The sequence below is a fragment of the Enhydra lutris genome, unplaced genomic scaffold (assembly GCF_002288905.1).
Source record: "Enhydra lutris kenyoni isolate GAN:26980312 unplaced genomic scaffold, ASM228890v2 scaffoldscaffold5, whole genome shotgun sequence".
Lineage (NCBI taxonomy): Eukaryota > Metazoa > Chordata > Mammalia > Carnivora > Mustelidae > Enhydra > Enhydra lutris.
The window spans coordinates 50,774,790-50,802,443 of NW_019154089.1; the positions used below are offsets into that span (position 1 = coordinate 50,774,790).

Below are 27,654 nucleotides of genomic sequence, written 5' to 3' on the forward strand. Positions count from 1 at the left end.
TGGGTGGCTCAGTCGGTTAAGCATCTGCCTTTGGCTCAGGTCATGATCCCAGGATTCTGGGATCAAACCCCATATCAGGCTCCCCGTTCAGTGGAAAGCCTGCTTCTCTCTCTCCCTCTGTTGCTCCCCCTGCTTGTGTGCATGCTCTCTCTCTGTCAAATAAATAAAAATATTTTAAAAAAGAGAAATTAATGTTTTTTAGCTAAAAATCTATGTACAATCTTCATAGCAAAAATAATTTGAAAACAAATGGGGGTTTCATCCATCTTTAAGAAATACTGCAGCAGAAATTTAGTCTATCCTTAACTAAATAATTCTCTTGGATGGCATTGGAGTCATTTTGGTGTTTTTGTGGAAACAGATTTGCCAGGCTCAGTACAACTATAAAATTCATGAGTTGAAAGAATTATTGATTTGATACCGCACAGAAAATCATTCAGGCCAAGGCTGGGTTTGAGAATGCGATGAACATTAACACCCTGTTAGAATACATGGCCCTCCACTAGAATCTAATCCCAACACTGAATGTATCAAATTTACTGGTGTTTGAGTGATGGCAGGGAAAAAAGAAAACAAAACTCGAGTGTGGGGACATTGGTTCCTAGACATTCCCCTACGTAGGTCTGGAGCTTTTGTGTGATCATAAGTTAAATGTCAGCCAAAATATGTTGTAGCTTCAATAGAAGCTGTTGTATCCTTCAAATTCTCTCCTAGAAAGGTGCGGTCTTGTTGATATAATGGTTCTACTGCCTTTAACATTAATTAAGATCTCATCTGAAGTATCATATTCAGTCCTGGGTAAGATTTCAAGAGTAGAACTTATAAATTAGAAGGTATTTAGAGAAGGATAGCCAGAACTATGCAACTGTAGAATGTATCTTATGCAAAAACAAAAACAAACAACCCCCCCCCCGCCAAAACAAAACTGAGTTTGTAGCCTGAAGAGAATAAGGGAAAGGACTTTTATGCAGAAAGAAGTATCAACTTCATTTTGAAGGTAAGGCGAAGAAAAATAAGTTATCCAGAATTTGAGATCACCATGAGGAAGAACTTTTTCCTCACTAAAACTGTTAGACAAGGCCTAAAGGTCATCTCCAACAAAAATATGGGAGATATTCTCTGTGGATTAGGTGACCTCTAAGGTCCTTTCCAACAATAACCTATTACTTTTGACTTTGTAGTAATTTAAAGGAAATTGGTCATAGCCTGATACCTTTACTTCAGTTACTCTATGTATAATTAAACCATGTTATACCAAATTTGAGACCACTTTTCTGTCTCTAGAGAAGAGAAAAAGGCAAAGGCAAGAAGAAGGTGAAAATCGAAGAAGAGTAAGTATAGTACTTGTTAATTTGCTGTAACCTAAAGACTAATGTGAAGTAATGGTAAGAATTTTACTGATTAAGAATTGGCTAAAGACCAAAGAACCGTGGGAACAGTGTAGACCTGTTCTAAAAAGCCATTAGTATTAAATTACTTTGTGTCCAACGTCTAGCAGTTTCTTGCCTAAGGTCAGTGCTGTGTGAATACTTAATGAGAGAATTAATAAATTCATGCAATCTTGCTATTAAAGTCATTTTGATTGCTTTGAAATTGTTACGCTTTTTTGGTCATATGCATTAATTGTATTCCTCTTCAATTTTTCTTCAGTCCTTTCCTCCTAGAGAGTGAAAAGGCAGAAAATTAGAAAAATTTAGTCAACAGTTACCACAAATTTTCAACACCGGGGTATATCTATACTGGAGAATTGAAGACTCAGAGAAGGAGACATGATAGTTGTCTTCATATATGTTAGTGTGTGTCATGTAAAAAGGAGCTTTGTTCTTTATTTCAGAAGACATAATTGGAACCAGAGAGTGGAAGTTACTGGAGATAGATTTCACCTCTTGGTGAAAATTTCTGTCTTCCTCAGTTTATCAAAACTGTGATGGGCTGCTTGCAATAGAAACTTCCATGTCATCTAATAAGAGAGCCAATGGCATGGCTATTTTAGAATGAAACCCTACACGGCAGGAGAGGTTGAACAAGGTGCCCTCTAAGATTCCTTTCAGTTCTAAGAATTGACTGAGTAGCATCCCACTTCATATGGTTTGATTATACCTATCTAACCATGTTTGTATACAACTTTAATTTTGCTTTTGAAAGTGACTTTTCAGGTCTCTGATATTTGTAGTTTATTTATATGGGAGAAGATTTTGTTAACATCTCATGAACTATTAGTTCTCATAACTTTTATGTGGTCAAGGTAAGCCAGTTGTAGCTGTCATGTTGTTTTGACATTTTAAACAGAAGAACTAAACAGGTGAATTATAGCTAGCAAAAATGTCTGTAAATTTTCATTTGGAAAAAAGTTCAGAGACAAAAATTATTTTTGAAAATTTTCACGGTACTATACTAATCATACTGATTATCTGGTGAATTTCTGATAAAAGTAACTAAATTCTCTAACTCTATAGTCTGTTGACACTGATGAATTAGTTTCTGCCTGTGAGTTCCTCTGTTATTTATTTATTTGTGTTTCTGACTTAGGAGTGGAAAGAACGTTATGGACACAGTAGAGAAGATTCCACTAGAAACAGAAATGTTCATGTTGACCCGAAAGAGTCAAGCCTCTCAGATCTTAGTACCACCCGATGTAAGTCATTTCTTTTCTAGTTCCCTTAGAAGTTGTTTTCCTAATACTTGCTTGCATAGAGACTGAGAAGGTATCCATTCAGAAATGCCTTTAGAGAACTGTAGAGGTGGTTCTGCATTGTCTTTCGTTTTTCATCCCTCAGTGTATAGAAGGAAAGGGAAACTCAAGTATGCGTTTCTTATAAGAGATGGAGAATTGGGACAACGCATGAATAGTTGTAATCTTACGACCCTAAATAATACCAGTACTTATCCCAGGCATGTTGTAGGCAGGTGTTGATTTCTACGATTTACCTGGTTGTTGTTCTTTACTTTTCTGGTAGTAGATGTAGGCAATTCAGTCATTTTTATAACCATTTCCTGACTGACCCTTATGTCAGATACTTTCCCAGGTATACAGGGATATAGAGAAGATAAATTTCCTGTCCTTGGGATGCCAATTAATTTTGTGAGGGACTGATAACCAAGTAGAAGACATTTGCCAGTGGTTTGAGTTAAGATACCCCCCCATATCCCTTGACCCTGCCATCTGCCCCTGGGAAGGTGGTAAGAAACATGTTTTTGCCCGGGACTCTGCCCAGAGTAGATGGCAAAGGAGGTTTGTCTTTGGGGGAGATGCAGGAATGCTGAGAGAGTAGAAGGGTACACTCCCGATGCTGAGGGAACTCAACCGAGGGGATAGAAAAAGAGTTCTTTATAGGGAAAGGATTTCTGTGATAGAGTAATACTAACTCAGCATTTGGGAGTGAATGGTACTTTGCCCAGTGAAGGGGTTTTAGGCAGAAAGATGAATGAGTGACTTAAGAGAACCTTTGGGAGAATGCAGGTTTGTTTCTGTCACAAGATCCTAAATTTAGTATGAGGAGCCTGATGAGAGGGGAGGCTGCAAGGACAGCTGGGCAAGTAGCTATTACCATGCTCAGAAGTGAAGACTTTCAAATCAAGTTAAGATTTAATTCGGGAAAGGAGCATGCTCAGATCTTTGGTTTCAGAAGGTGAATTTGAACATCAAGCATGATTTCCAGGGAAGTGAGACAAAGGAACCAATTTAATGTCTGTTTTGGTAATGCGATCAAGAAGTGAGGCCTAGGGGCACCTGGATGGCTCAGTTGGTTAAGCGGCTGCCTTCGACTCAGGTCAGGATTCCAGGGTCCTGGGATCAAGCCCTGCATTGGGCTCCCTGCTCAGCAGAAAGCCTGTGTGCTTCTCTCTCTCCCTCTGCCTGCCACTCTGCTTACTTGTGCTTTCTCTCTCTTTCTGTCAAATAAATAAATAAAATCTTAAAAAAAAAAAAAAAAAGAAATGAGGGCCCAAGATAACCAGTGATCCTGGAGATGAAGAGGAAAGGATGTGTTTGAATGAGATTTAGGGTAGAAGACATGGGAGAGAGCTAAAGGTTTAGTTAAAGCGAGGAAAGAGGGGTGCCTGCATGGCTCAGCCAGTTAAGTGTCTGCCTTCCACTCAGATCATGATCCCGGGGCCTTGGGATTGAGCCCTGTGTCGGGCTCCCTGCTCAGTGGGAAGCCTGCTTCTCCCTCTCTTTCTGTCTCTTTCTCTCTCTTTCAGAGAACATCTTAAAAAGGCGGGGGGGCACCTGGGTGGCTCAGTGGGTTAAGGCCTGTGCCTTTGGCTCGGATCATGATCCCAGGGTATTGGGATCAGGCCCCGCATTGGGCTCTCTGCTCAGCGGAGAACTGCTTCCCCCTCTCTGCCTGCCTCTCTGCCTACTTGTGATCTCTGTCAAATAAATGAATAAGATCTTTCAAAAAAAAAAAAAAAAAAACTAGGAAAAAGAGAGGGGACTGTACAAAGATTTAGAAGTTTAAGTAGAGGTTGATGTGGTAGGAAGATGTGGGAGTGTGGGAGAATCTTCAAGAGAAAAGGGAACACAATGCCTTAGGATGCTGATTTGAAGAGAACCTGGAATATGGGAGGCAACCAATATTTGCTGAATGAATGAGAGAAAAGATGAAGGTCAGAGTCCAAGATGACAAAAGTGTAAGATAGAATTGAATTGGCTTGCCTAAAGTTTTCAAAAAGAGCTATATCACAAAGTTCTTTTGAAGCTATTGGACTGCTCAGAAGAACTTCGTGAAAATTTGGTTTGTTTATGAAGAAAACCCAGCCCATCCACATAGAGAGAATGGAGAATTCAGTAGATCTGTACTGACAAGGATGGTCGGTATTACCCACAGGTGGCCATTGAGCAATTACAATGAGGCTGGTGCCCCATGTTGAAATGATAATATATTGGATATATTGAACTAAATTAAGTCTGTTAAAATTAATTTCACCTGTTCCTTTTTATTTTTTCATGTAGCTACTAGAAAATTTATAAGTAAATACTGTGTTTGCATTTTATTTCTGTTGGATTTAGCTTGCCTAAACTCTTGTCTCCTGGGAAGAAGACTCAGGCCTTTCTTGAAGAGCTTGAGTTGAGTACATGTTAAAGAAATTTTAGCTGAGAACTGAGATACGGGACCCCTGGATTCACCATGAAACCAGCTGAAACTTGAGAATGAACAATTTCATAGTTCATATGTTAAATGTTGATTCTGATTCACAATAATTGAATCTTTACATTGTACCTGCTTCTGAGCTTAGACTAGCTACAAGGGAGAAACTTTTCTGTGTTATTTCCTATCATACTATTTTTCATTTTAATCTGATTTTAAAGGAATCAAGTAGTTATCTTTTCTTATTATTGTCTTCACAATCAAAATTCAGATTGTTTATAATCTTGACTTTTTTTCATGAGTCCATAGACTGACCCATAAAGACAATAGAAAAGTAGATAGATATTTTTTCCTCCGTTCACAGCAACATCCAAATATACCAGGGCCAATAATAGGACTGAAAGAGACCGAATAGAACTCCTCCAAGATGTAGAACCTTTGGATTTTAATGCAGAAACATTCACTGATGATCCTCTTGAATCTAAATCAGAAAGGTAAGCTCTGGCTGGGGCATTTTGGCTCCAGCATTCTGAAATTTTACTAGCATACAACTTGGTGAGATAAACATAAGGAAAATATTCATTTTTATTGCTAATATTAACCATATTAATCAACTTTGGTAACTTTTTATATCTGCTGATGCTTTTATATTTTAAAAATGATAGCATCCTATGGTGATAATTGAAATTGCTATCTCCGTAAACTACTAGCGGTATTCTAAATAAGAAAAATTGAAATTGATAGTAAGGATCTTAACAATGTTTATATGCCTGTTTCTAATGAACCCATTTATGAAATTTATCATATTTAGCAATAGCTACATATCTGTGACTGGGTGTCAGACACTATTCTAAGCACATTACCAACAATACTATATATTATGGTTGTAAATCCAATCAGATTTGAATCCAGAGAGGCTTAGTAACTTACCCAGAGTAACACAGCTTGCAGATGGTAAAGTCAGGCATTCAAACACCAGGACTCTGGCAGTAGAGTCTGTGCTTTTAGCCACTGTGCTCTGTGAAAATAATTAAGCAAAAGCGAAATATCAAATGTGTGATGAAATTTCTGCAGTATTTTCTGCAAACAGCAAAAACCCTAGAACATTCTATTTCTGTTGAACAATCAAGAGTGATTATGAAATCTTCAGTTCCATGATGTGTTTACATCTCTCTGTCCCTTTCTTTTTATCTCTCTCCCTGTCATACGTGTCTTCTAAGCTCTAAAAAAGCTATTGATTAATTTATAGTTAAGTTTTAAGTCCCCTTGGAATAATATCTTTGTAAGTTTCTGCTTCCAGCTACTGAATAGATGTTACAAATTATGCTTACAAATTATGTAGCCACTTCCTTTTAATGTGTCCTTGTTTTTCTCTCCTCCTTTGTTATTTTTGACACCTCAGATCATTTCTTTATCCACCTTTCAGGTATCAGCCTGGGGGACGATACCTCTCCATGTCTCGAACCGGAATATTTGATGATGTGTAAAGTCGGAGAGAATTTTTGGAACAACTGACCAAGATCAACACATCAATCCAGTCTTTATGAACATATGTATGCCCTAGAATTTATATGTACTCTTAGTAAAAAGTGTCAGGACAAAAAAGGCACTGAAAGTTACTCACATCTTAGTAATAATAGTTTATTGGCCATCGAATAGAGTGTCATCTTTTTTATTATACATGATTCCTGAAGCGTCTGCCTTAGAAGTCGGAGTGTAGTGGAAGGATTCAGTTCATGAGAAAAATCAGTATAGATTGAGAACATGTAGTTTGGTTTGTTTCAGGTTAATTTTTTTCGGGAAAGTTGTTTTACAGATCCAAGAAAGCCAAAAGTCATGCCTAAATAACATCATACGGTTTTATTATTGTGATTTACGTTTTTGCTCTTTCTGCACAATATGTTAATCCTGTATTTCGCCAAGAGATGGAGACCTCAAATAACAATTATATTTACAGAACCCATGTTTTAAAACAAGGCTTACTTACCAGACATAACCAGACATGAATGTAGAAAGCTCTTTTTCAACTCTGTATGCAAATTAGTGTGCTTTTTGCATGTATAATTAAGATTATACTTCAAGTGATAGTGTTAGTATCTTTGGCATGTGTACTATAATCAGGTGATGTGTTATTCTTTCAGTCTTGGCTAGTAGCTGGAAATTGCTTTACGCTTTTGGTATTGCTTTGTAAAAGATTTTTCATTTCAGGGAGAAATGTTCACCTTTATCATTCAGTATATTGATTTAAGTATTGATCATTCCACTCAAAGAGAATCCAAAGCATTAATAGTAAATAATGGGTTGTTTTTGTTTTTTTTTTTTAAAGCAGCCAAAGAGTCCCCACGAAATTCTCTGATTTTTAAAGTTGACTGTTGATGCTTTGTGGCAAATAACATTTGGTTATTTAAAGGTAAAATGTGAATCCACTTACTGTTATTGTTAACACTTAAATTGTGGTTTATGTGTAATAATTTTGTTAAACATGCTTATGATTTTAAAATGGTTTTTTTTAAACTTCTGTGTTGAAACCAAAGTTGGGTATATGTTAAATCATCAGTGTTTTATTGCACAGTGAATACTGCACAGTTGAGCACAGCATGCTTGCAGAGAGTTTTTTATGTCCCCGAAATGTTTGCAGCTCAGAGAATCCCCGCTGTGGATTCATCCCTTGGTGACTCTTCGTGAGTTTGTCCCAACAGTCTCAGCTTAACTTAACCTGCTCTTCTGTGTAACTTTTACTAGTGCTCGCTTTCACTCTGAAGTGTCCCAGTTTGAAAATGAATTATCTGGTTACCCTAACAATATGATTGTATGTTTCTTGAAGGCAATCTTCCCTTGAATCCTAATTTCAAATTTTTTATTTTGCTTTTTACTTAGTATTATCACGCACATTTTTAAGAGACGGTTCTATGCAGATACCGAAAGGAATGGTGCATCATCCTAAATAGTTGATTTTGTTCAGTTTTATGATCTTTGAGGTTAGATCCCCTTTAAAATAATTATAAATGGATAGACTTTATTGTCCGTCAAAGGTTATACAGGCCGCCCATTTGAGCACACAAACACACAGCCTTTCACTCTAACATGTGGTTAGAGAGCTGTAGGCCAGAAGCAGAAATCATTTGGTACTCTTTGTAATTTCATGATTGACCATTGAATATCTCGGGCAAATTATGTAACCTCTCAGTGCCTCAATTTCTTCATTCGTAAAATGAAGATGATACTTGCTATTTACCTACTGATCTACCTCACAAAACTATTGTGAGGGCACTGAGTTGATGTTGATAGGCCAGAGTTTAAAAAACAAACAAACAACAAAAAACAGTCACCTGTGCTAATTTTCCTGGTGGCACTTGAAGGTGGTGGATGGAGAAATGATCAGCCCAGAGAGGGGTTCAGTTTCTTATAATTACAGAGAAGACTTTAAGTCCCCAAAGCAAAAACTGTTTTTGGACTGATTAATCAAAAATCCTTTGAAAAGAGTATATTGTTGTGTATTTGGTCTTTGGATTTACCTTGGAATATTTTCCTTAAGTATAACGTTGTTTCTTATCAGGTTTTGTCATGAAACCCAGATGCTGTAGAAGAAATAGAAGCAGAAAAAGAGATTATCCAGTCACTTTTATAACTTATAATGCCCTAAAATAAACTGATAGGACAATGTAAGGGAATGTACTACTGACTTTATTATTGAAATTTTTATGGTTATAATAATTGAAGTATAGGTAATACAAATAACCTAGCTCCCTTTGTGACTTCTGAGTTATTTCCAAAATAATTTTTAGTTGTTTAAGTCTAGAGTGCAACTTTTTAAGCAGAATTTATCTTACAGGATCTATAGATGATCATATAAGAAGGTTACCTGGCTGGACAAATTTGAGTTCATAAGGTAATGACTTAACCCATGAAAAATAAAGAGCTTATTGGTGGGGGGAACTAAATTAAAAATTTTTAAGCCACCTTGTGTAAAAAAAAGGTGGAGTAAGAACAGAAGTTTTCTGTTTGGGGAAGCTTATTAAAATATAATGACATCTACTGTAAAACATTACTACTAAATTCATATACTTTAAATGCAAAGTAATTTCCTAAAGCATTTCTTCTGATAATTTGCTTTTGATGTCTTTCTTATGTATTAATAGATATCTGATTAAATTTTCTAAATTATTTTTCTAAATAATTGTTAGGTAAGGATATTCAGTCAGACAATAATTTAAAAATAACCATTACAGAAGGTAATCATTAATAATCTGTTAATTTCACTAATCACCTGTACATTGCTAATTAACTTTTGTTGCTACATCAATAACTTGTTCTTATCAGTGGAGCTTTTTTATAAACATCATTATTAAAATAAGAAATAAGGTATAAGCCTAATTATTAGAATTTGCTCTCTTACCATATGTATACAGGGCTTTCGAGTACTTTCAACACACAAGAGGTCCTCATTTCACAAGAGTGGTAAGAGCTAAATCAGAAAATTCAAGGGTTTTCCATTTATAAAAAATAGATCAGAAAATTGGACAATCCATGCCATCAAAAGTAAATACTGCAAATTGATTTATTTTGGGGCTCTACTGTTTATTAGAGTATCAGTTCTTAAATTTACACTGGTTGTGTACCCAAACGAAATTTAAGTTTGGATAGGAAGTTAATTTGTGTGTGTGTTTTTTAAGTATACTGCAGTGTATGGATGAAAGAATTTCATTTATGTACAATAACAAACCTCATTTTTTATCTTGTAATAGAGTCCGGCAATGTTCTTAATGGTGTGTTGATTACCATCTTAAAGGAAAGTAAACTTTCCATAATTATAGTTCACACTGTTCAGTAATGTGAGTTTTATACTTGTGATTTGAGTGGACTATGCCTGAAAATCACAAAGATATTTGCACTAAAGAGGCAAAACATGTCCCTGAAAAATCTTAACATACTTGAATCTCCAAAATGTAATGGATCACATTACATTAAATTCTAAATGTTAAGGAGTAAATGGATTTAGAGTTTTATCTTTCCTTTCTTTTCTTCCTTCCTCATTCCTTTTATACCTTCCTTCCTTTCTGAAGCCTCTCTTCACAGTACGACTTTTAATGTGCTGACAGATTTTTCCTGTTTTGTGCACACAGTTGTTTCTGATGATCAGTACACTCAAAAGGAACTAGTTCTGATTTCATATTCCACTGCTTGAATAGCAATATTGCACCTAAAGTAGTGAAACAGATTTTTCTAGACAACGAAGCAACATCTGAATATAAATGTGATGTATGCTGGCTCGGTGTGTTGGCTTTAGGTTACTAAAGAGGGCACTTCATTAAAATGAATTACTCTCAGTGTAAGGTTTTGGCATAAAAATGGATTTCCAAAAACAGTGATTGTTAAAAACAAAACAGAAAACCAGAAAGATTAAGAACTTTGAGATACCTTTTTATGAGAAGGAATTTGTAAATAACCTACATGATTGTCAAAGTTTTCATTAGGAGAGGTTAGAACAATACAAGAGGGTTACAGGAGGCCTTCTAAAATACGAATTCCGTCCATCCATGTAGGGTTCTTTTTCCCAGTGGACCTTTTCGTGCTCAGAGCTTAAAGACAAAGCTGTGTCTTCCCCTATCCCAACTGCTGGAGACCAGGCCCTATGAATCATTTTCCCAACAAAGCAGGCACTAGCCCTGCCCCATCCTCAGTCCCATCAATGGGAACATGACCTCACCTCTAATTCCTTTTACACTCAGCCTGGTGTTCTTAAAATTTTATTATCATTGTCAAAAGATTTGTCTGTTGATGTTAATTGAAGCCTTGCTCTAATTTTTAAATTTGTTAATAAAGCAAGAATATTGACATGTTCTTCTTCTTACTGATAACCTAAAAGACATTTGTTTTTAACACACTCCGTGGGAGAATTAACTTTTTTCTCCAAAAATCTTTTCTTTGGTGAGTATTTTGATCTCAAATCATTTTATAAAAGTTTTTTTTTTCTGTACTTAGTGCAAAAGAGTAGAAAAAGTGGTTTACTACGGCAGACATATATAAAGTCATAATTTATTACTCTGACTGTACAACACCATTTTGAGTCAATATTATTGATATAAATCGTATCAACCTAGTCATTTAGAGCTGAATTTCTCAAAAGAATGCTGGCTAGCATCTTCCCTACTTAGTACACCAAGTTGTAGGGGAGAGACTTGTATTTATTTTATTAAAAGCAATCCAATGGATTTGTTTTTGTCCATACTTTAAAAACAGCCTAAAAGGATTTTTCTCATTTTAGAAAGTAGAGAACATGTGGACATGTCTTTTAAATTACTGTAATCTAATATATATTTATAAATAATAGTATTGAAAAAAGAGCTCTAATATTGATATTACTTTCTGGTATTTAATTTCTATAAAATGTTTTTGTAGTAACTAATTGTAGTGCTTATAATAGTTTAAAAATCATTCTCAAATAAGTTCTGCCCACATCATATTTCCTTAGGGCAATACTCTAAAATTCAGTAGTGCAGTGTGAATTTGAAATATTCCTTCACCCCTTCAGTGTCTTTTTATATAGTACCCAAGAGAAGTATACCAAAAGCTCAATTTCTGTGTTGCATTAATAAAGTACTTGTTATTTATCTAATTCAGTGGGTTAGATGAAATAGAAGATAGTCTTCAAATGTGCATCTGATCATAATTTTTCTACATGTTCATTATATTCATCTTTGGTGCATGATGCCAAATTTATCTTTAATCAGCCATTACTACCTGATATGTAATGACAAAATGTTTTCATATCTGACCAATGGGTTTTAGATTTAACTACTGTTTTCTGCAGATTCTCACTACATTTTTCAAATATGTATTTGGAAAAAGCTGCAAAGTGCTACCTATAAGTAAGTTAGCATCTTTGGCCTTATCTGTGCATAATGTTCTCTTGGTTTGGTTTTGATAAACTTGTGGAATTGCAATTGCTTTGTAGTATTTTAACTTATTGTGATGTAATGGATTTTTGAAATGTTTATTTGATTAGCTATTAAAATATAGGAAATTATGTGGCTTTGCATGAAATAAAGTACATTTCTACAAGTTCCTAAGAATTTTGCTGATTATGTGTTTCATTTCATACCATCTTTGAGATTAAACTCCTAAGGACCCTGAGGCTTTCTTTGTTCCTTACAAATAGTGGATATTACAAACAAAATTTTTTTTAAAGATTTTATTTATTTATTTGACAGATCACAAGTAGGCAGAGAGGCAGACACATAGAGAGGGGAAAGCGGGCTCCCCACTGAACAGAGAGCCCGATGTGGGGCTCGATCCCAGGACCCTGGGATCATCACCTGAGCCAAAAGCAGAGGCTTTAAGCCACTGAGCCACCCAGGTACCCCAAACAAAATGTTTTAAGATAAATAATTAAATGTGTATACTTTAGGTTCTATATTACTTTGTCCAGTGTTTATAATTAAAACAAGTAACTGTTGCAAAAATTAGAGATCAGTGAAATTTAAAGCAGGACAACAATAAAAGTCAGCAAAACCAAAAGCTGGGTGCTTGAAAATATCAATAAAATTGATTAAATCCTGGCCAGGCTAAGAAAATATAGTTGCTTTCCTTTATACCAAAAGCAACCATCGAAGTTTGAAATTAAAAACACAATACCATTTATATTAGTCCTAGCTAATGCAATTTAAGACAAGAAAAGGAAATAAAAGAGATGCAGATTTAGAAGGATGAATTACAACTCTTTGTTAGCAGATGACACGATGGTCTATGTAGAAAATCTAAAAGAACTGACCAAAAAAACTCATGGAGTACACAAGTATACTAAGGTTGCAGGGTACAAGATTAATATACAAAAGTCTATCACTTTCGTATATAACAAATGGACAAGTGAAATTTGAAACTAAAAACACAATGCCATTTACATTAGTAGCTCCAACAGTGAAATACTTAGGTATAAACATAACAATATATATATAAAATATATATGATCTCTCTATATATATACATATATATGTATAAAATGTGTATGAGAAGTACAAAACTGATGGAAGAAATTAGAGAACTAAATAAATCTAGAGATTCCATGTTCACAGAAAGTCTTGACACTGTCAAGATGTCAGTTGTTTGCAACTTGATCTATAGAGTCAATGCAATCCCAGTCAAAATTCCAATAAGTTATTTTGTGGATATTGACAAATATTCCAAAGTTTATATGGCAAAGCCAAAGACCTGGAAGAGTTAACACAATATTGAGGGAGAAGACCAAAGAGAATTTACACTTCAAAACTTACTATACAACTACGGTAATCAAAACATTGTGAGACTGACGAAAGAGTAGACAGAGCAGTGAAACAGAACAGAAAGCCCAGAAATAGACCCACATATAGTCAATTGATCTTTGACAAAGGAACAAAGGCAACTCAATGGAGAAAGGATAGTCTTTTCAACAAATGATGTCTGAACAACTGAACAGCCACATGCCAAAAGAAAAAAAAATCTAGACACTGCTCACTGCACCTTTCACAAAAGTTAACTCCAAATGAATCATAAGCCTTAAACTATAGCACAAAACTATAAAACTTCTAGAAGATAATGTAGAAAAATAGACTTTGGACTTGGCAATGAATATATCAAAAGAATGTGTTATGTGGACATATAAGTGCTCGTAGCCACATTATTCATAATAACCTCAACCATAAACAATTCAATAAACAATAGATTATTTATCTAACACAATGGATATATACATGAAAAACTAAATGAAAATGAGTTAATTGCAGCTATGCAACAAAGATGATCTTTGAGGAAGCCCAGATAGTGGCTCTACTAGACAAAGACTTTGTTGTTGTTGTTGCTTATTTTTTTATTATTAACATATCATGTATTGCTTGTTTCAGGGGTACAGGTCTGTGATTCATCAGTCTGAACACAGCACTCACCACAACACATACCCTCACCAATGTCCATCACCCAGTCTTCCCATCCTCCCACCCTCTTCCCCTCCAGCAACCCTGTTTGTTTCCTGAGATTAAGAGTCTCTTATGGTTTGTCTCCCTCTCTGGTTTTGTCTTGTTTTATTTTTTCCCTTTCTTTCCCTATGATCCTCTGTATGTGTCTTAAATTCCGTATATCAGTGAGGTCAAATGATAATTGTCTTTCTCTGATTGATTTATTTCGCTTAGCATATTATCCTCTAGTTCCATCCACATTGTTGCAACTGGCAAGATTTATTTTATTTTTTTTTGATGGCTGTGTAACAAGCCATCCTCTGTGTGTGTGTGTGTGTGTGTGTGTGTGTTGTGAATCTTCTTTATGTGTATATATATGTATGTATATGTGTGTGTGTGTGTGTGTGTGTGTGTGTGTGTGTATAAAACACATCTTCTTTATCAATTCATCTATGGACATCTGGGCTCTTTCCATAGTTTGGCTACTATGGACATTGCTGCTATAAACATTGGGGTGCACATGCCCTTTCAGATCACTACATTGGTATCTTTGGGGTAAATACCCAGCAGTGCAATTGCTGGGTCTTAGGGTAGCTCTATTTTCAAGTTTTGAGGAACCTCTATACTGTTTTCCAGAGTGGCTGCACCAGTTTGCATTCCTGCTGACAGTGTAGGAGGGTTCCCATTTCTCTGCATCCTCGCCAACATGTGTCATTTCCTGACTTGTTGATTTTAGCCTGGTATGAGGTGGTAACTCATTGCAGTTTTGATTTGTGTTTCCCTGATGCTGAGTGATTTTGAGCACTTTTTCATGTATCTGTTGGCTGTTTGTATGTCTTCTTTGGAGAAATGTCTGTTCATGTCTTCTCCCATTTCTTGATTAGATTATTTGTTCTTTGGGTGTTGAGTTTGAGAAGTTCTTTATAGATTTTGGATACTAGCCCTTTATTTGTCATTTGCAAATATCTTCTCCCATTCTGTCAGTTGTCTTTTGGTTTTGTTAACTGTTTCCTTTGCTGTGCAAAAGCTTTAGATTTTGATGAAGTCCCAATTGTTCATTTTTGCCTTTGTTTTCCTTGCCTTTGGAAACGTGTCTAGCAAGAAGTTGCTGCAGCTGAGATTGAAGAAGTTGCTGCCTGTGTTCATCTCAAGGATTTTGATGGATTCCTGTCTCACATTTAGGTCTTTCATTCATTTTGAGTCTATTTTTGTATGTGGTGTAAAGAAATGTCCAGTTTCCTTCTTCTGCACGTGGCTGTCCAATTTTCTCAATACCATTTGTTAAAGAGACTGTCTTTTTTCCACTGGATATTCTTTCCTGTTATGTCAAAGATTAGTTGACCATAGAGTTGAAGGTCCATTTATGGGTTCTCTATTCTGGCATTGATCTATATGTCTGTTTTTATGCCAGTACCATACTGTCTTGAGGTTGACAGCTTTGTAATAGAGCTTGAAGTCCGGAATTGTGATGCCACTAGCTTTGCTTTTCTTTTTCAATATTCCTTTGACTATTTGGAGTCTTTTCTGGTTCCATTTAATTTTAGGATTATTCAAGTTCTGTGGAAAAAGTTGATGGTATTTTGATAAGGATTGCATTGAATATGCAGATTGTTCTACATAGCATAGACATTTTCACAATATTTGTTCTTCCAATCTATGAGCATGAACATTTTTCCATTTCTTTGTGTCTTCCTCTTTCTTTCATGAGTATTCTATAGTTTTCTGAGTACAGATCCTTTGCTTCTTTGGTTAGATTTATTCCTAGGTATCTTATGGTTTTGGGTACAATTGTAAATAGGATCAACTCCTTAATTTCTATTTCTTCTGTCTCATTGTTGGTGTATAGAAATGCAACTGACTTCTGTGCATTGATTTTTATATCCAGCTACTTTAAGCCTGTGATTAGAAATGTATTCAAAGAACTAAAGGCAGTTGTGTCTAAAGAACTAAATGAAAGTATGAGAACAATGAGAGTGACTACTAATAGATATGAAGTTTCTTTTGGGGGTGAGGAAATGTTCGCGGTACAACTCTGCAGATACCCTAAAACCCACTAAACTGTATACTTTTAAAGAATAAATTTAGGATATGTGAATTATCACTCAATAGAGATATTATTGAAGAGAGAAAAGAAAAAGAAAAAAATTCTGAGTTATAAATAAGGGAAAGAACTAAAACTGGGTCCCTTACCATTTCTTTTAATCTAGGTTTGGGATATATTTGATTAGTTTTTCTCTTCTGTCTCTTTGATTTTAAAAAGAAAGAGAAAAAAATACCAAATTTTCAGTTGGTCTCCTCCAGAAGACTATAAATAGGAATTCAAGATTAATTCTGATTACCTTTTAAAGGAAGCTTTGCTTGGGATATAGTAGGTTTTTTTTTTTTAAACAAAAATAAAGCAATTATTTTTTGAGAAATATGAGTGAGTGAGTAAGTGAATGAATGAATGAACGAATCAAACAATTTCATTCATCTCTGAACTGATCACACCAGACAGTCCTGTGGATATGGTATGCTGGCAAACATTCCTAGCTTGTTCAGCTTCCAAACCTGGAAGAGCAGATATTACCCTTAGAAACTGGGATGAATCTCACCTTATGAAACTCCCCTCAATTGATTGCCTTTATTGTCTCCAGCTTAGGGACAGTGATGGACAGCTCACCATTTCATTGTTGGATATAGTTAGTCACTCAATTTCACTTCTTTCTCTTCCTTTCTTTTTTCATAAATTTTCTGTTGATGGGGGTCACTTACAAAGATTTCTTTTTGCAGAACTTCAAGATGGCCATTAAGATTAATTCACAGTGGAACTGGAATCTGGCTATTTAAGACTCATTTTCAGCCTTGCAGACTGTAAGTCATGAGACTGACTCTTGGAAATTCCACTCATCTGAAACTCAAAATGACAAGAAAGTACTCATCTTAAGTATGAAATCACAGAGTGGAAAATCATGCTCTGTGTTAAGTAGCATGTCCTTGCTCCTCCCTTATTTCTGAGAAAAGATGTGACTCACTAGTCAAGGCATTTCTTAAATACTGCCTCCTCTGTAAAATCTATTTTATCTACCTCATTTCTTCCTTTAAGGTTATCTGTACAGCTGACTTAGCACTTACTTTTGTGCTTTCTCTTTTTCATTAAAAAGATCTACTGAGGACTTAATATATGCCAGACAATGTAGGGGTTAGAGACAGAGCAGAGAATGAAAGCTATTGGAAAAACAAACAAAAAATCTTCAAGTCTTCCCTCTGTTCTCTCGTCTTCCAACTAGATGGGAACATACCCTTTCAGAGTGTGACCTCTAAGTCCTAGCAATGTGTTTCTGCATGTCTTTCCTCTCTCATATAAAGTTAATGTTTATATTTTCATGTGCTAATTTCCAAAAGTTTGTACCAGATGAGTTGAATTTTTCAAAGCTATTCCATGTATTACCTTAATTTTTTTTTTTTTTTTAAACTAAGCTCCACACCCAACGTGGGGCTTGAACTCATGGCACTGAGATCAAGAGTCACATGCTTTACCAACTGAGCCAGCCAGGGCTCCTTTAAACATTTTTAAAAAAAATCTTAATTTTTAAAATATATCCCCTCTGATGTATGTGGGTAATTGGTATTGGCACACAGAAAGAATCATGGTACTAATTGCTAAGTTAAGTAGGTAGTTTGTACACTTTCAAATACCTAGCTCTTTCTTTTGAAACACTTAACACACTGATAATTTTTTACTTGTAACGATTTGCTCAATATCTGCTTCTCCTGGCAAACTGTAAGGTCCATCAGGGCAAAGGTCATGTTTTCCTTGCACACTACTGGATCCACTGAATCTGTTAGAGTGTATAGTACATAGAAGACAGAAGGTAAACATTTATTACTGAAAGGTGAAGATTTATGAAAAGACTAGGTCAAATAATAAGTTACATCTTACTTGACTAGTTTTTTATAGTTTTGCTATTGCCCCAGATGTAATTAGGAAGATTATCCTGATCATTGAATTCAAGAAGCCTCCTTGGCTTCCTCTCTGGCTTAAAGTAGTTGTCTGCCTGCTCTCTGATTTAATCAGAACACCCTGTCAAACTTACTAAACTGACTGCCCATTTGATCCCATTTATTTTCTCCTCATAATCTTGTCCTTTTGGAATAAGCCTGCTCTGCCCATCGCACTGCTGAAATGACAAAACAACTTCCTCTCTCTTGTCCCCAGTAATTGTCAGAAATTATCCTCAGGGAAAGAATTTTCTCCATTGGAAGTGAACTTTTAACAACATTAGTCCCAACATTAGTTCTTTACATCTTCTTCTTTCTCCTGAACAAATTTTTAAAAATAGTTGAACCAGGGTCACCTGGATGGTTCAGTTCATTAAGGTTCTGACTCTTGACTCACTTGGGGGGAAATCAGAGGGGGAGACAAACCATGAGAGACTGGACTCTGAGAAACAAACTGAGGGTTTTCGAGGGGGTGGGGTGGGGGGTTGGGTGAGCCTGGTGGTGGGTATTAAGGAGGGCACGTATTGCATGGAGAACTGGGTGAGGTGCATAAACAATGAATTTTGGAACACACACACACACAAAATAAAGTCAAATTAAAAAAAAAAAAAGGCTCTGACTCTTGGTTTCAGCTCAGGTCGTGATCTCAGAGTCATGAAACTGAGCCCCAAGTCAGGCGCAGTGCTTAGCACAGAGACCGGTTGAAATTCTCTCTCTCACCCCCTCCCAACCCCTCTGCCCCTCCCACCACTCTCTCTTTCTCAAATAAATAAATTAATTAATTAAATATTTTTAAAAAATAGTTGAACCATTTAAATATACATGAATAGTGGTATACCCTGAGTCCTTATGTTACGATAAATGTGTATTTGCTTTCTCTCTCTCTCTCAGGTTGGCACTTTTCAACCCTGGCTGCATATTAGACTCACCTGAGGAACTTTGAACAAATATTTATGTTTGGGTCCCACTTTCAGAAAGTCTTGTGTAAATTATATATAAATTATGTAAACTCCCCAGGATTTATAGCACACAGTCAGGGTAGAGACCTTCCCTGTGGAGCCATGTTTCTCTCTCCCTTCACCACTTACCAGAGGGCATAGCGCAGGGCTATGGGTTCTCCTTAAGTGTTTGGTCTTCACTTTAACAAAAGGAGATCAAGCAGCTGATGGCTGATCTTCAGTTTATAAGTCAACTGCCTGTATCCTAGCTGGAATCTCATTTTTTTTTTTTAAAGATTTTATTTATTTATTTGACAGAGAGAGATCACAAGTAGACAGAGAGGAAGGCAGAGAGAGAGAGAGAGAGAGAGAAGCAGGCTCCCTGCCGAGCAGAGAGCCCGATGCGGGACTCGATCCCAGGACCCCGAGATCATGACCTGAGCCGAAGGCAGCGGCTTAACCCACTGAGCCACCCAGGCGCCCCTGGAATCTCATTTTTTAGCTCACTTTGTGGATCCTGAATCACCAGTACAGAATCACCTTAGCAAATGTTCAAATATTATTAGAAGAAAAGTAAATGAATCTTCAATAAAATACAGTAAATGCTCAAGTAAAAGCTAACACGGAACATTGATATTCAGCAAGATTTCAGAATTTGTATCACAGAAGAGGCCCTTAGAGGCAGATAAAAGTTCAAAGTCCTTATTCACTGACCCTTACGTGGGAAGCCCAAGCAACAGTGATCTTTTTGAAGGATTTGTTGCCAGTGGAGTATGAAGACATCCATTGGCCCAGTAGTTGAAAGCAAGCCAGCAGCTATCACAGGCACCCAGCTTCTACAGTGGTTTCTCCAATGGAAAATGCTGTTTTTTCACTTATGTTCACGGGACACTGACATCAAGATGCTTACAGCCCTGGGAAAATACATCCTACACACATGTACATTTGAGAGCAAAGTTCACATATAATTGAAGGTCATACAGAGCATCATGGATGAGCTTCAGCATTCAGCCAGTGGAGAGAGATCATAAGCACCAGCTATAGCTGGTAACATCTTCCAGGGAAGGAAGAGCATCAAAAGATGGGTAGGATTTCCATGAGGGGAAGAAAGGAAGAGGGAGGAAAACAGGAGCATTCTAAGCATCAGAAAGAATTGTAGCAAGGAAAAAAACAAGAAAATGCCATGGTAGATATGGAGATCAAGAAAAAACCAGCATCTAGAGCAGAAAGTTCTCAGGAGAGACCAATAGGACAGGTTATTACCAAAAGTGCTTTCAAGATATTCAATTCTGGTGCCAAGATTCCTTCATATGTTTCAAGATTAACACTGTCCATGAATATTGAATATCTCTCACTCCTTCCTCACTCCCTCCCTCCCTTTCTTCTTTCCTTCCCTTTTCCACAGGAATTCATTTACAAAGCTTTTAAAGGTCGTGAAGCTTTACATGCAACTCAGTGTAGTCATGTGGTAGGAAGGACAGATAGGATGGGCTCCCTGAAGAATGAGAGTTTCGACCTAGGGCTGGTTATGCTACAGACTGCTGCGCTTTCCTGGTTGTTGAGAAACTTGGAAGGCCATTTGCAACCATCCTTACTAGCACATTTGGAATTATGAATTTTGGGCTGCCTGGGCCTGTGTCTTAGGTTCCAGCATTCTACTCTCCCTGACAGATCACACGGATTTCTGAGACCGAGAGAAAAACTCTCTGATGTTCTTCATTTTGACCTTGAGAGAATTGTATATTCATTCTCAGTTTGATGACTCTATCAGGGAACGTTTCCCAGAAGGCTCTAGGCCAGACCTATTTTATCTTTAACTGAAAGCAGAACTACGGTTTGTTAATTCTGACTTTGCCTTTATTTTGCCCGGCCCCTGCTTCCCAACACTGTTTATATTGCAAGCTTAATGGTCAGACCTGTTGAACCAATACTCAGGTGAGTAAAACCTTTGTGCTCCATTTGGATGTGAGGAATCACTCTCATGATGGTGCCTTTAGTGCACAGATAGCAATTGCTCAGACAAAGGTTAAATCTAGGTGGATTTTTTAAAAAGACTTAATTATTTATTTATTTGACAGAGAGAGCAAGAGAACAAACAGGGGCAGGGGCAGAGAGAGAGAGGGAAAGGGAATCTCAAGCAGATTCTGCGCCGAGTGCGGAACCCGACACACAGGGTTCTATAGATGATGGTGTCTCATACAACTAACAACTCTCTCTTTTACCTTTGTAATCATTATTTCTTTTACTTATTTTTCTTGTTTTATTGTTCTGGCTAGAGTTTATACCATGATATTAAATAAAAGTGGTGAGAGCAGACCTCTCTACTTTGTTCCTGTCTTAGGTGGGAAGAGTTCAGTATTTTACCATTAAGTATTATTATAGATCAAGAATTTTTTCAACATAGGCCTTTTATCACACCAAAGAAATTACTTTCTATACCTAGCCATGTTGAGAGTTTTATGATAAAAGGGTGTTGAATTTTGCTAAAGTTTTGTTCTGCATCTATTGAGGAGATCATATGAAACTTCCTTTTTACTTTGTTATTGAGGTGAATTATAATGATAATTTTTGACTTAAATTGACCTTGCATCCTTGGATAGAAGAATTGTTCATGATGTACTATGTTTTCTATATATTGCTGGATTCCATTTAAAAATATTTTGAAGGATAGGCTGGCTTCATAAAACTCCGTTGGAATTGTACCCTCTTCTTGTATTTTATGAGGTTATATTTCTAGAAGGTTCTTTTTAGAAAGCTTTTTGGTTCTGAAATTAATTTTTGTAAAAAAAATTGAAACTAAAGCTATTTAGAGATATTTAAAATTTCTAATTTTTCTAGTGCCAGTTTTGATAAGTTGTGTTTGTCCAAATAATTTGCTCACTTCGCATATCTGACAACTGGATATTTCATTTTTCATAGAAACAAGGAGACCCATGGGCACTGGGTGCTCTGAAACAATTAGTTCTCTACTATAGGCATCTTATCAGTCATACATGCTGCCTTGTCAGAGCCTTTCCCAGCCCAACCCCAGGAGATATAGAGAGCTCTAGGGAGCTGTACCCTTCTACCCTGGTCCTTCAGGATTATGCCGGCCATGCTCTGGATTAGTCTTCCTCAAAGTGTGGTTCTTAGCTCATCTTTGTCAGGTTCACTTGAGATACTTATAGAAAATACAGATTCCAGGCCCCACCCTAGACCTACTGAATCAGAATCTCTAGGTTTGAATCCTCATAATTTGCATTTTCAACACACCCAAACTGTATTTATACTGACTCAATATTTGACTGAGTCTATAAAACTGACTGTGAGGCAACCTCTATTTTTTACTCTTTCCCTCCAGTCTGTGCTAAACCCCAAAGTGAGACAGCAAATGGAAAGATATTTTCACTATGAGTCCATCTATGAATACTCTAAGATAAATATATGGAAATCATCATTCTCTCCAAATGTTAGTCCATTTTGATGTCGTGTAGTAGAAAAAACTTGGACTTCAGGGTCAGACCCAGCCTGAATTGAATCCTGGTTCTGCCATTTATTTCATATATTCTCTCCAACAAGTGTTTTGGGTCTCAGCCTCAGTTTCTGGGGGTGTGAAGGAGCACTTGGCACTCAGGATAGTCGACAGGATTGGATATATGTTTTTAAGAGTTCCATTGCAGTGTCTGACACATGTTAGGCATGACTAAGTGGGTCTTTTTTTTTTTTTTTTTAAGATTTTATTTGTTGATTTGACAGAGAGAGGCATCGAGAGAGGGAACACAAACAGAGGGAGTGGGAGAGGGAGAAGTAGGCTTCTCACTGAGCAGGAAGCCTGATGTGCGGCTCGATCCCAGGATGCTGGGATCATGACCTGAGCATAAGGCAGATGCCCAACGACTAAGCCACCTGGGCGCCCCGGGTCTTTTTTATTATTATCGTTACATCTCAGTTAACAAGTACTGAAAAACCGGACACATGCCTCTTGGCTAGTGTTAACTGGGAGGCAAAGATCCAACTCCTTCTGTATTTTTGATGCTCTACATTTCAGTCTGGCTTATAGCTTTCTATGCATTCTTGAGAGATTTACCATCATCTTTTCCATTAAGTCCTCCCTGATCCTGTAGCAACCACTACCATGGGGGAAAGCAATGAGCTCAAGTGCATGAGGAGTGGCTGACTCTGGAAGCACAGAAAAAGAAGAGAGCAGAGATTACAGGCCCTCTCAAAAGTGTACCCGCAGAACATCATGGAGAGACTGGAAGCTGGGAGGGGCACAAATACCTATGAACTTAGGTTGCCTGGTGGCCAAGCCCACATAGGTCACTGGAAACCTTTAGAAAACTGAGAATTTGAGACCATATTGTATCATTTGAACACATGTATCTCTCTGACCATATTCTAGCTGCCTCCCTCGAAAGGGTGGATGAGATCCAGCTCCTGAGCATTTGGGAATCCTGCCTGCCTCCCAGTCTCCTCTGGGGAAAGCCCATAGTACCGGATGCTGGTAGGTGTTCACAGAGTCCTCTGGAGGATACTATCAAAAACTGTCCCTGTCTTCCCTCCTGACCCACAAGAGAGGAAATTAAAATACAGTTCATCCAGCTGTAAAACCTGCAGGGAAAGGAAACACCCATGTTGTGATCCTGGAGAAAAAGGATAAATCAAGGCTCAGAAAAATCACTTTCTTCCAGGCTATCCAACACATGTTATCCTAGGGAAAAGAAAGGTTTCAATTTATCCTAAACAAGGGAAGCACAGAGAGCTCAGAGGTGTGCTGCATGAATGGTATGACTCTTTTTTCTGTTCTCTCAAGAATTTGAGAGCTTCACTGCCAAGTTGCAGATGTAGGTTTTGTTCTTGTGACACTGGGCTCCATGGTACACACCAAAAGGTGGAGGAAGTCCTAAAGAAGATGAATACTGCCTTTGTCCACCTTCCCCAGGGGTGATTTGGAAGTGTCGGATTGGCAGCCAGTGTGAAAACTGTAGACTGACTTCCTCAGAGTGACCTCGTGGGTAAGGACTTCCTCCTTCTAAAGGCAGCAGCCGCTCTGCCCTTCTCTCTCTCCAGTTACTTTTTCTTTAGTGTTGATTGCAGCAGTCACCCCTACCTGGGCACTACACCACCCTTGAAAAGGAAAGCACCTGTTAGCAGAAGTCAAAACACCAGAAGAGATCATCACTTTGGGGTCATTTCATTCATTTGTAACCCAGACCGGTTATCTGTAGCCACAAGTGATATTCAAGAGGGGTTACTGTGGCCTCTTGCTGTTGGTAAGTGATCAGGATCAGACCCTTCCAAGAAATAACTATAAATGTTCTGAGACATAAGTATGCAGAGCAGAAAGGATGTCGCTGCTGTGCAGTGGCCTGAAGCCACCCGCTGGTTACACACAGACCCCCTACAGGCACTGGCCCAGTTCCTTCTCACGAGGAGTGCGAGAGACATAGGGGCCATGGTGTCTTCCTAATGTGATTAAAATTCCTCATTTTTCTGTCTGAGCTGTCCTACCGCATCTTCAAGGGGGTTTCTCTCTCTGGCCCCTGCTGCATTCTGGGGATGCTTCTTGTGCGTAGCTGCAGACTGGATCAGAATCACTCAGTGAATTGGAGATACACGTTTTTGATTCCGTCCCTGCAAATGTATTTCAGTAGCCACAGGTAGAGCCAGCACATTGCGTTTACCAAAAGTACTTTAAGGGTTTCTAGGTCCTTCGGCTGGATAAGCTCCTCCTCATCAACATTTTATTTTGCTACAAATAAGGGAGAGACAGTATGACAGGATCTGGCAGTGTTAAAGTATAAGGCATAAGCCCTGCTTTAAAATGACGTAGAGACACAATGAAGGAATCAATGGATGCATGGTGGTATATGCTGAACTTAGTGCTCTCTCTGCATTCTTAGCTTTAGCTGTTCTTTGGTTCAGGTGTTAGACCCATGTTCTGAGAGTGCTCACAGAGTGTCTTCCAAGTAACTGACTCTTGAAATTGTTCCCAAACACCTCTAGAATCCCCTGCATGTTTTCCTGACATTGCTGCTTTTCCAGATTCACCAAATCCTTTCTCCAGCATCCCCTCCCTCCCTTCCTCCCTCCCTCCCTCTTTCTTTCTTTCTTTCTTGTCCAAGCTCACCCCAGCATTCACCTATTTGTCTCTCACGGAGGGCAGAATAGTGCAACGGAGTCTATTCATCATGGTGCGCCTGTGGTGGGGATTCCTTTCCTCACAGACCAGCCTGGAAACCTACTCCAAGTAGAAGCCAAAGACCTGGGTATCTCCATTCTGATAGAGCAGCTCAAAAGTAACCCTAGCTCCAAAGATGAAGCAAGTCATGGAAGGCAAAAGATATGTATGTAGCCCTCGGAGTAGCACTAGGGGAACTGGCTGGAAGGTCTCTCTCCTCCACCCCCGTATAAGCTAAAACTCAGCTAAACTAAGATACCAGCTGACCTATTTTTACTGAATATCAAGTTAAAGAATTAATCTTATATTTCAGTAAGACAAATTCAAGGCAGATGATAGGAAGAACTTTGTGTCTTTAAAAGAAACTTATAAAAGTTTCTCTTTTTAGAGTTTTTATTTCTCTTAAGATGTTTAAAGTAAGGTTCTGGACAGGTACAGGGGTGTCCTTTTGCTTCTTCAAACACGTCATTCTTTCCTCTAGAGGTCTTTGCCCTTAGCTGTCCTGGTACATTCTTTCCATTTAGCTCCAATGTCATCACTTCAGAGAGGCCTTCTCTGATCATTGCCAGCTATTCCACATAATTTCCTTCACAATACGTGTCATACTTTGTAATTACTCTGTTCATTAGTTTGTTTATTGACTATTTCCTCCAACTAGAATGTAAGCTTCATGAGAGTAGGTTCATATCTTTCTTATTTATCCTGGCTTCTCTCACCGCTTTGCACACAGTAGGCACTCCATAAGTAATTGTTGAACAAGTAAAGAATAACTAAATACTAGTCCTCTACATCAGAGGTTCTTGGCTCAAGCAACATAGTGATGCTCCTGGGCCTCATGAACCCCTAGAAATGTAAAATTGTGAAGGGTATGTGTTTTCATATCTACATTTCCTAGAATGTGTTTTTATGATGTTCATCAGACTGTTAATGGGATCTAAAACCCAGCAGGGCCAAGAACTGCTGCTTGGAGGAGTCATTCCATGCCTGGAGTAATTACTGTATGGTGTTCAGCATGACAAGGGGTGTGGCCCACCTCAAGCCCCATGGCCTGCAGCAGCCATGGCATAAGCAGTACCTGCTGGACGTCTTCTTGTTCCTGCTGTTGGTCACCTTGGGTACTATTTAGCTGTGTGTGAAGCTGCCAGACATGGTCAGGGGCCTTTGTAGGGCCAGGAAGCTGAAGCAGATGTGACACGGATGCATCCTAGGGCTGGGTGTATTGGGAAGTCACTGGTTCTTGGTATGCCTCACACTCGCATAGACCATACTGGTCTCCCACTACCTTGGATCACTTTACCTCAACTCCTCTTGTTTATATTAGCACAACCTGCTTCTTCTTCTTCTTCTTCTTTTTTTTTAATTTGGTTCATTTAGCCACTATAGTGATCATTAGTACATCAATATTTTTGATGTCGTATTCAATGATTCATTAGTTGCATATATCACCCATGGGTGTTTCCTTCTCTATTAACATTTTTTTGCCAGAGCTCTTTGGCTTTTTCACTTACTGAATAGCTGGGGCTATGTTGTGTTTCTGCCTGTGTGTGATTCGACCGACTTCTCAGATTTAAAACCTTGTCCCTAGCTTATCACTCTTCTCTCCTAGGCACTATGCTCTGATGATTCCAGTCTTCTGATTCAGGCACTTTCTCAGTCTCTTTCTCCCACTCTTGCCCCATCCCAGTAGAAGATGCTATCAAATCCTGCTTCATGCTGTGGACTTTCCAGTGTGCTCTGACAAGTGCCAGAGGTCAGTACCTGCAACTCTAAGCATGTGTGATTTTCTCCCCAGAATTGTGGGAGGCTGTGCTGCCCACGTATAAGACAGTATGGAAGTTCCGGTTAATTAACACCCTTGGGAACAACCCTCAACCAGTGGTCTTGAGATTTAGCATGTAAATATCCCAATTCCCTTTTTTCTCTTGTGGGATAATTCTAAGTCATGTCTTCTACACTGTTTTGCAGTTTTCCTATGGAATTAAACTATGGTAACTGGCTTATTGAGTCACACTTTTTTGGCTGACTTCCCTTCTCTGTATCAGTTTCCCATTTTCACACCAGTGTTCCTAAGCATTTTCCAAATAAACTACTTGTACTCAAGTCCTTATCTCAGGGTCTGCTTCTGGGACTGCGGTAGACTGAATGTTTCTCCTAAATTCATATGTAGAAAACCATACTCCAGTGTGATGGTATTTGGGGGTGAGGCCTTTGAGAGGCAATTAAGTAATGAGCATAGAGTCCCCATGAATATTAATGCCCTTATAGGAAGAGGCCAGAGAACTAGAACTAGTCCTCTCTACCATGTGAGGATACAATGAGAAGTTAGCTGTTTACAAGCCAGGTAGACTCCGCACCCAAAGCCAACCATGTTGGCACACTGATCTCAGACTACCCAGCTTTCAGAACTGTAAGAAATAAATTTTGTTTTTTAAAAAGTTTTTTAAATTTGAAGACTTTATTTGAGAGAAAGGGAATGTGTGTGTGAGAGAGATAGACCATGAGATGGGGATAGAGGGAGAGGGAGAAGCAGACTCCCCTTGAGCAGGGAGCCCGATGTG

At 37.9% G+C, this 27,654-nt stretch overlaps 1 protein-coding gene and 1 pseudogene across 1 annotated transcript in view; both read left to right on the top strand.

Annotated features, from left to right (window-relative positions):
• LOC111141158 (LMBR1 domain containing 2) overlaps positions 1–12,154 on the top strand; it is a 43,237-nt gene extending 31,083 nt beyond the window's left edge. The window contains exons 15-18 of the mRNA XM_022493518.1: positions 1,285–1,331; positions 2,530–2,635; positions 5,455–5,584; positions 6,517–12,154. Coding sequence (XP_022349226.1) covers positions 1,285–1,331; positions 2,530–2,635; positions 5,455–5,584; positions 6,517–6,577 — 344 coding nt within the window. The 3' untranslated portion in view covers positions 6,578–12,154. The remainder of the gene's footprint in view (positions 1–1,284; positions 1,332–2,529; positions 2,636–5,454; positions 5,585–6,516) is intronic.
• A 7,974-nt stretch (positions 12,155–20,128) lies between these two features.
• On the top strand, positions 20,129–25,334 carry LOC111140782 (annotated as a pseudogene).
• The last annotated feature ends 2,320 nt before the right edge of the window (positions 25,335–27,654 follow it).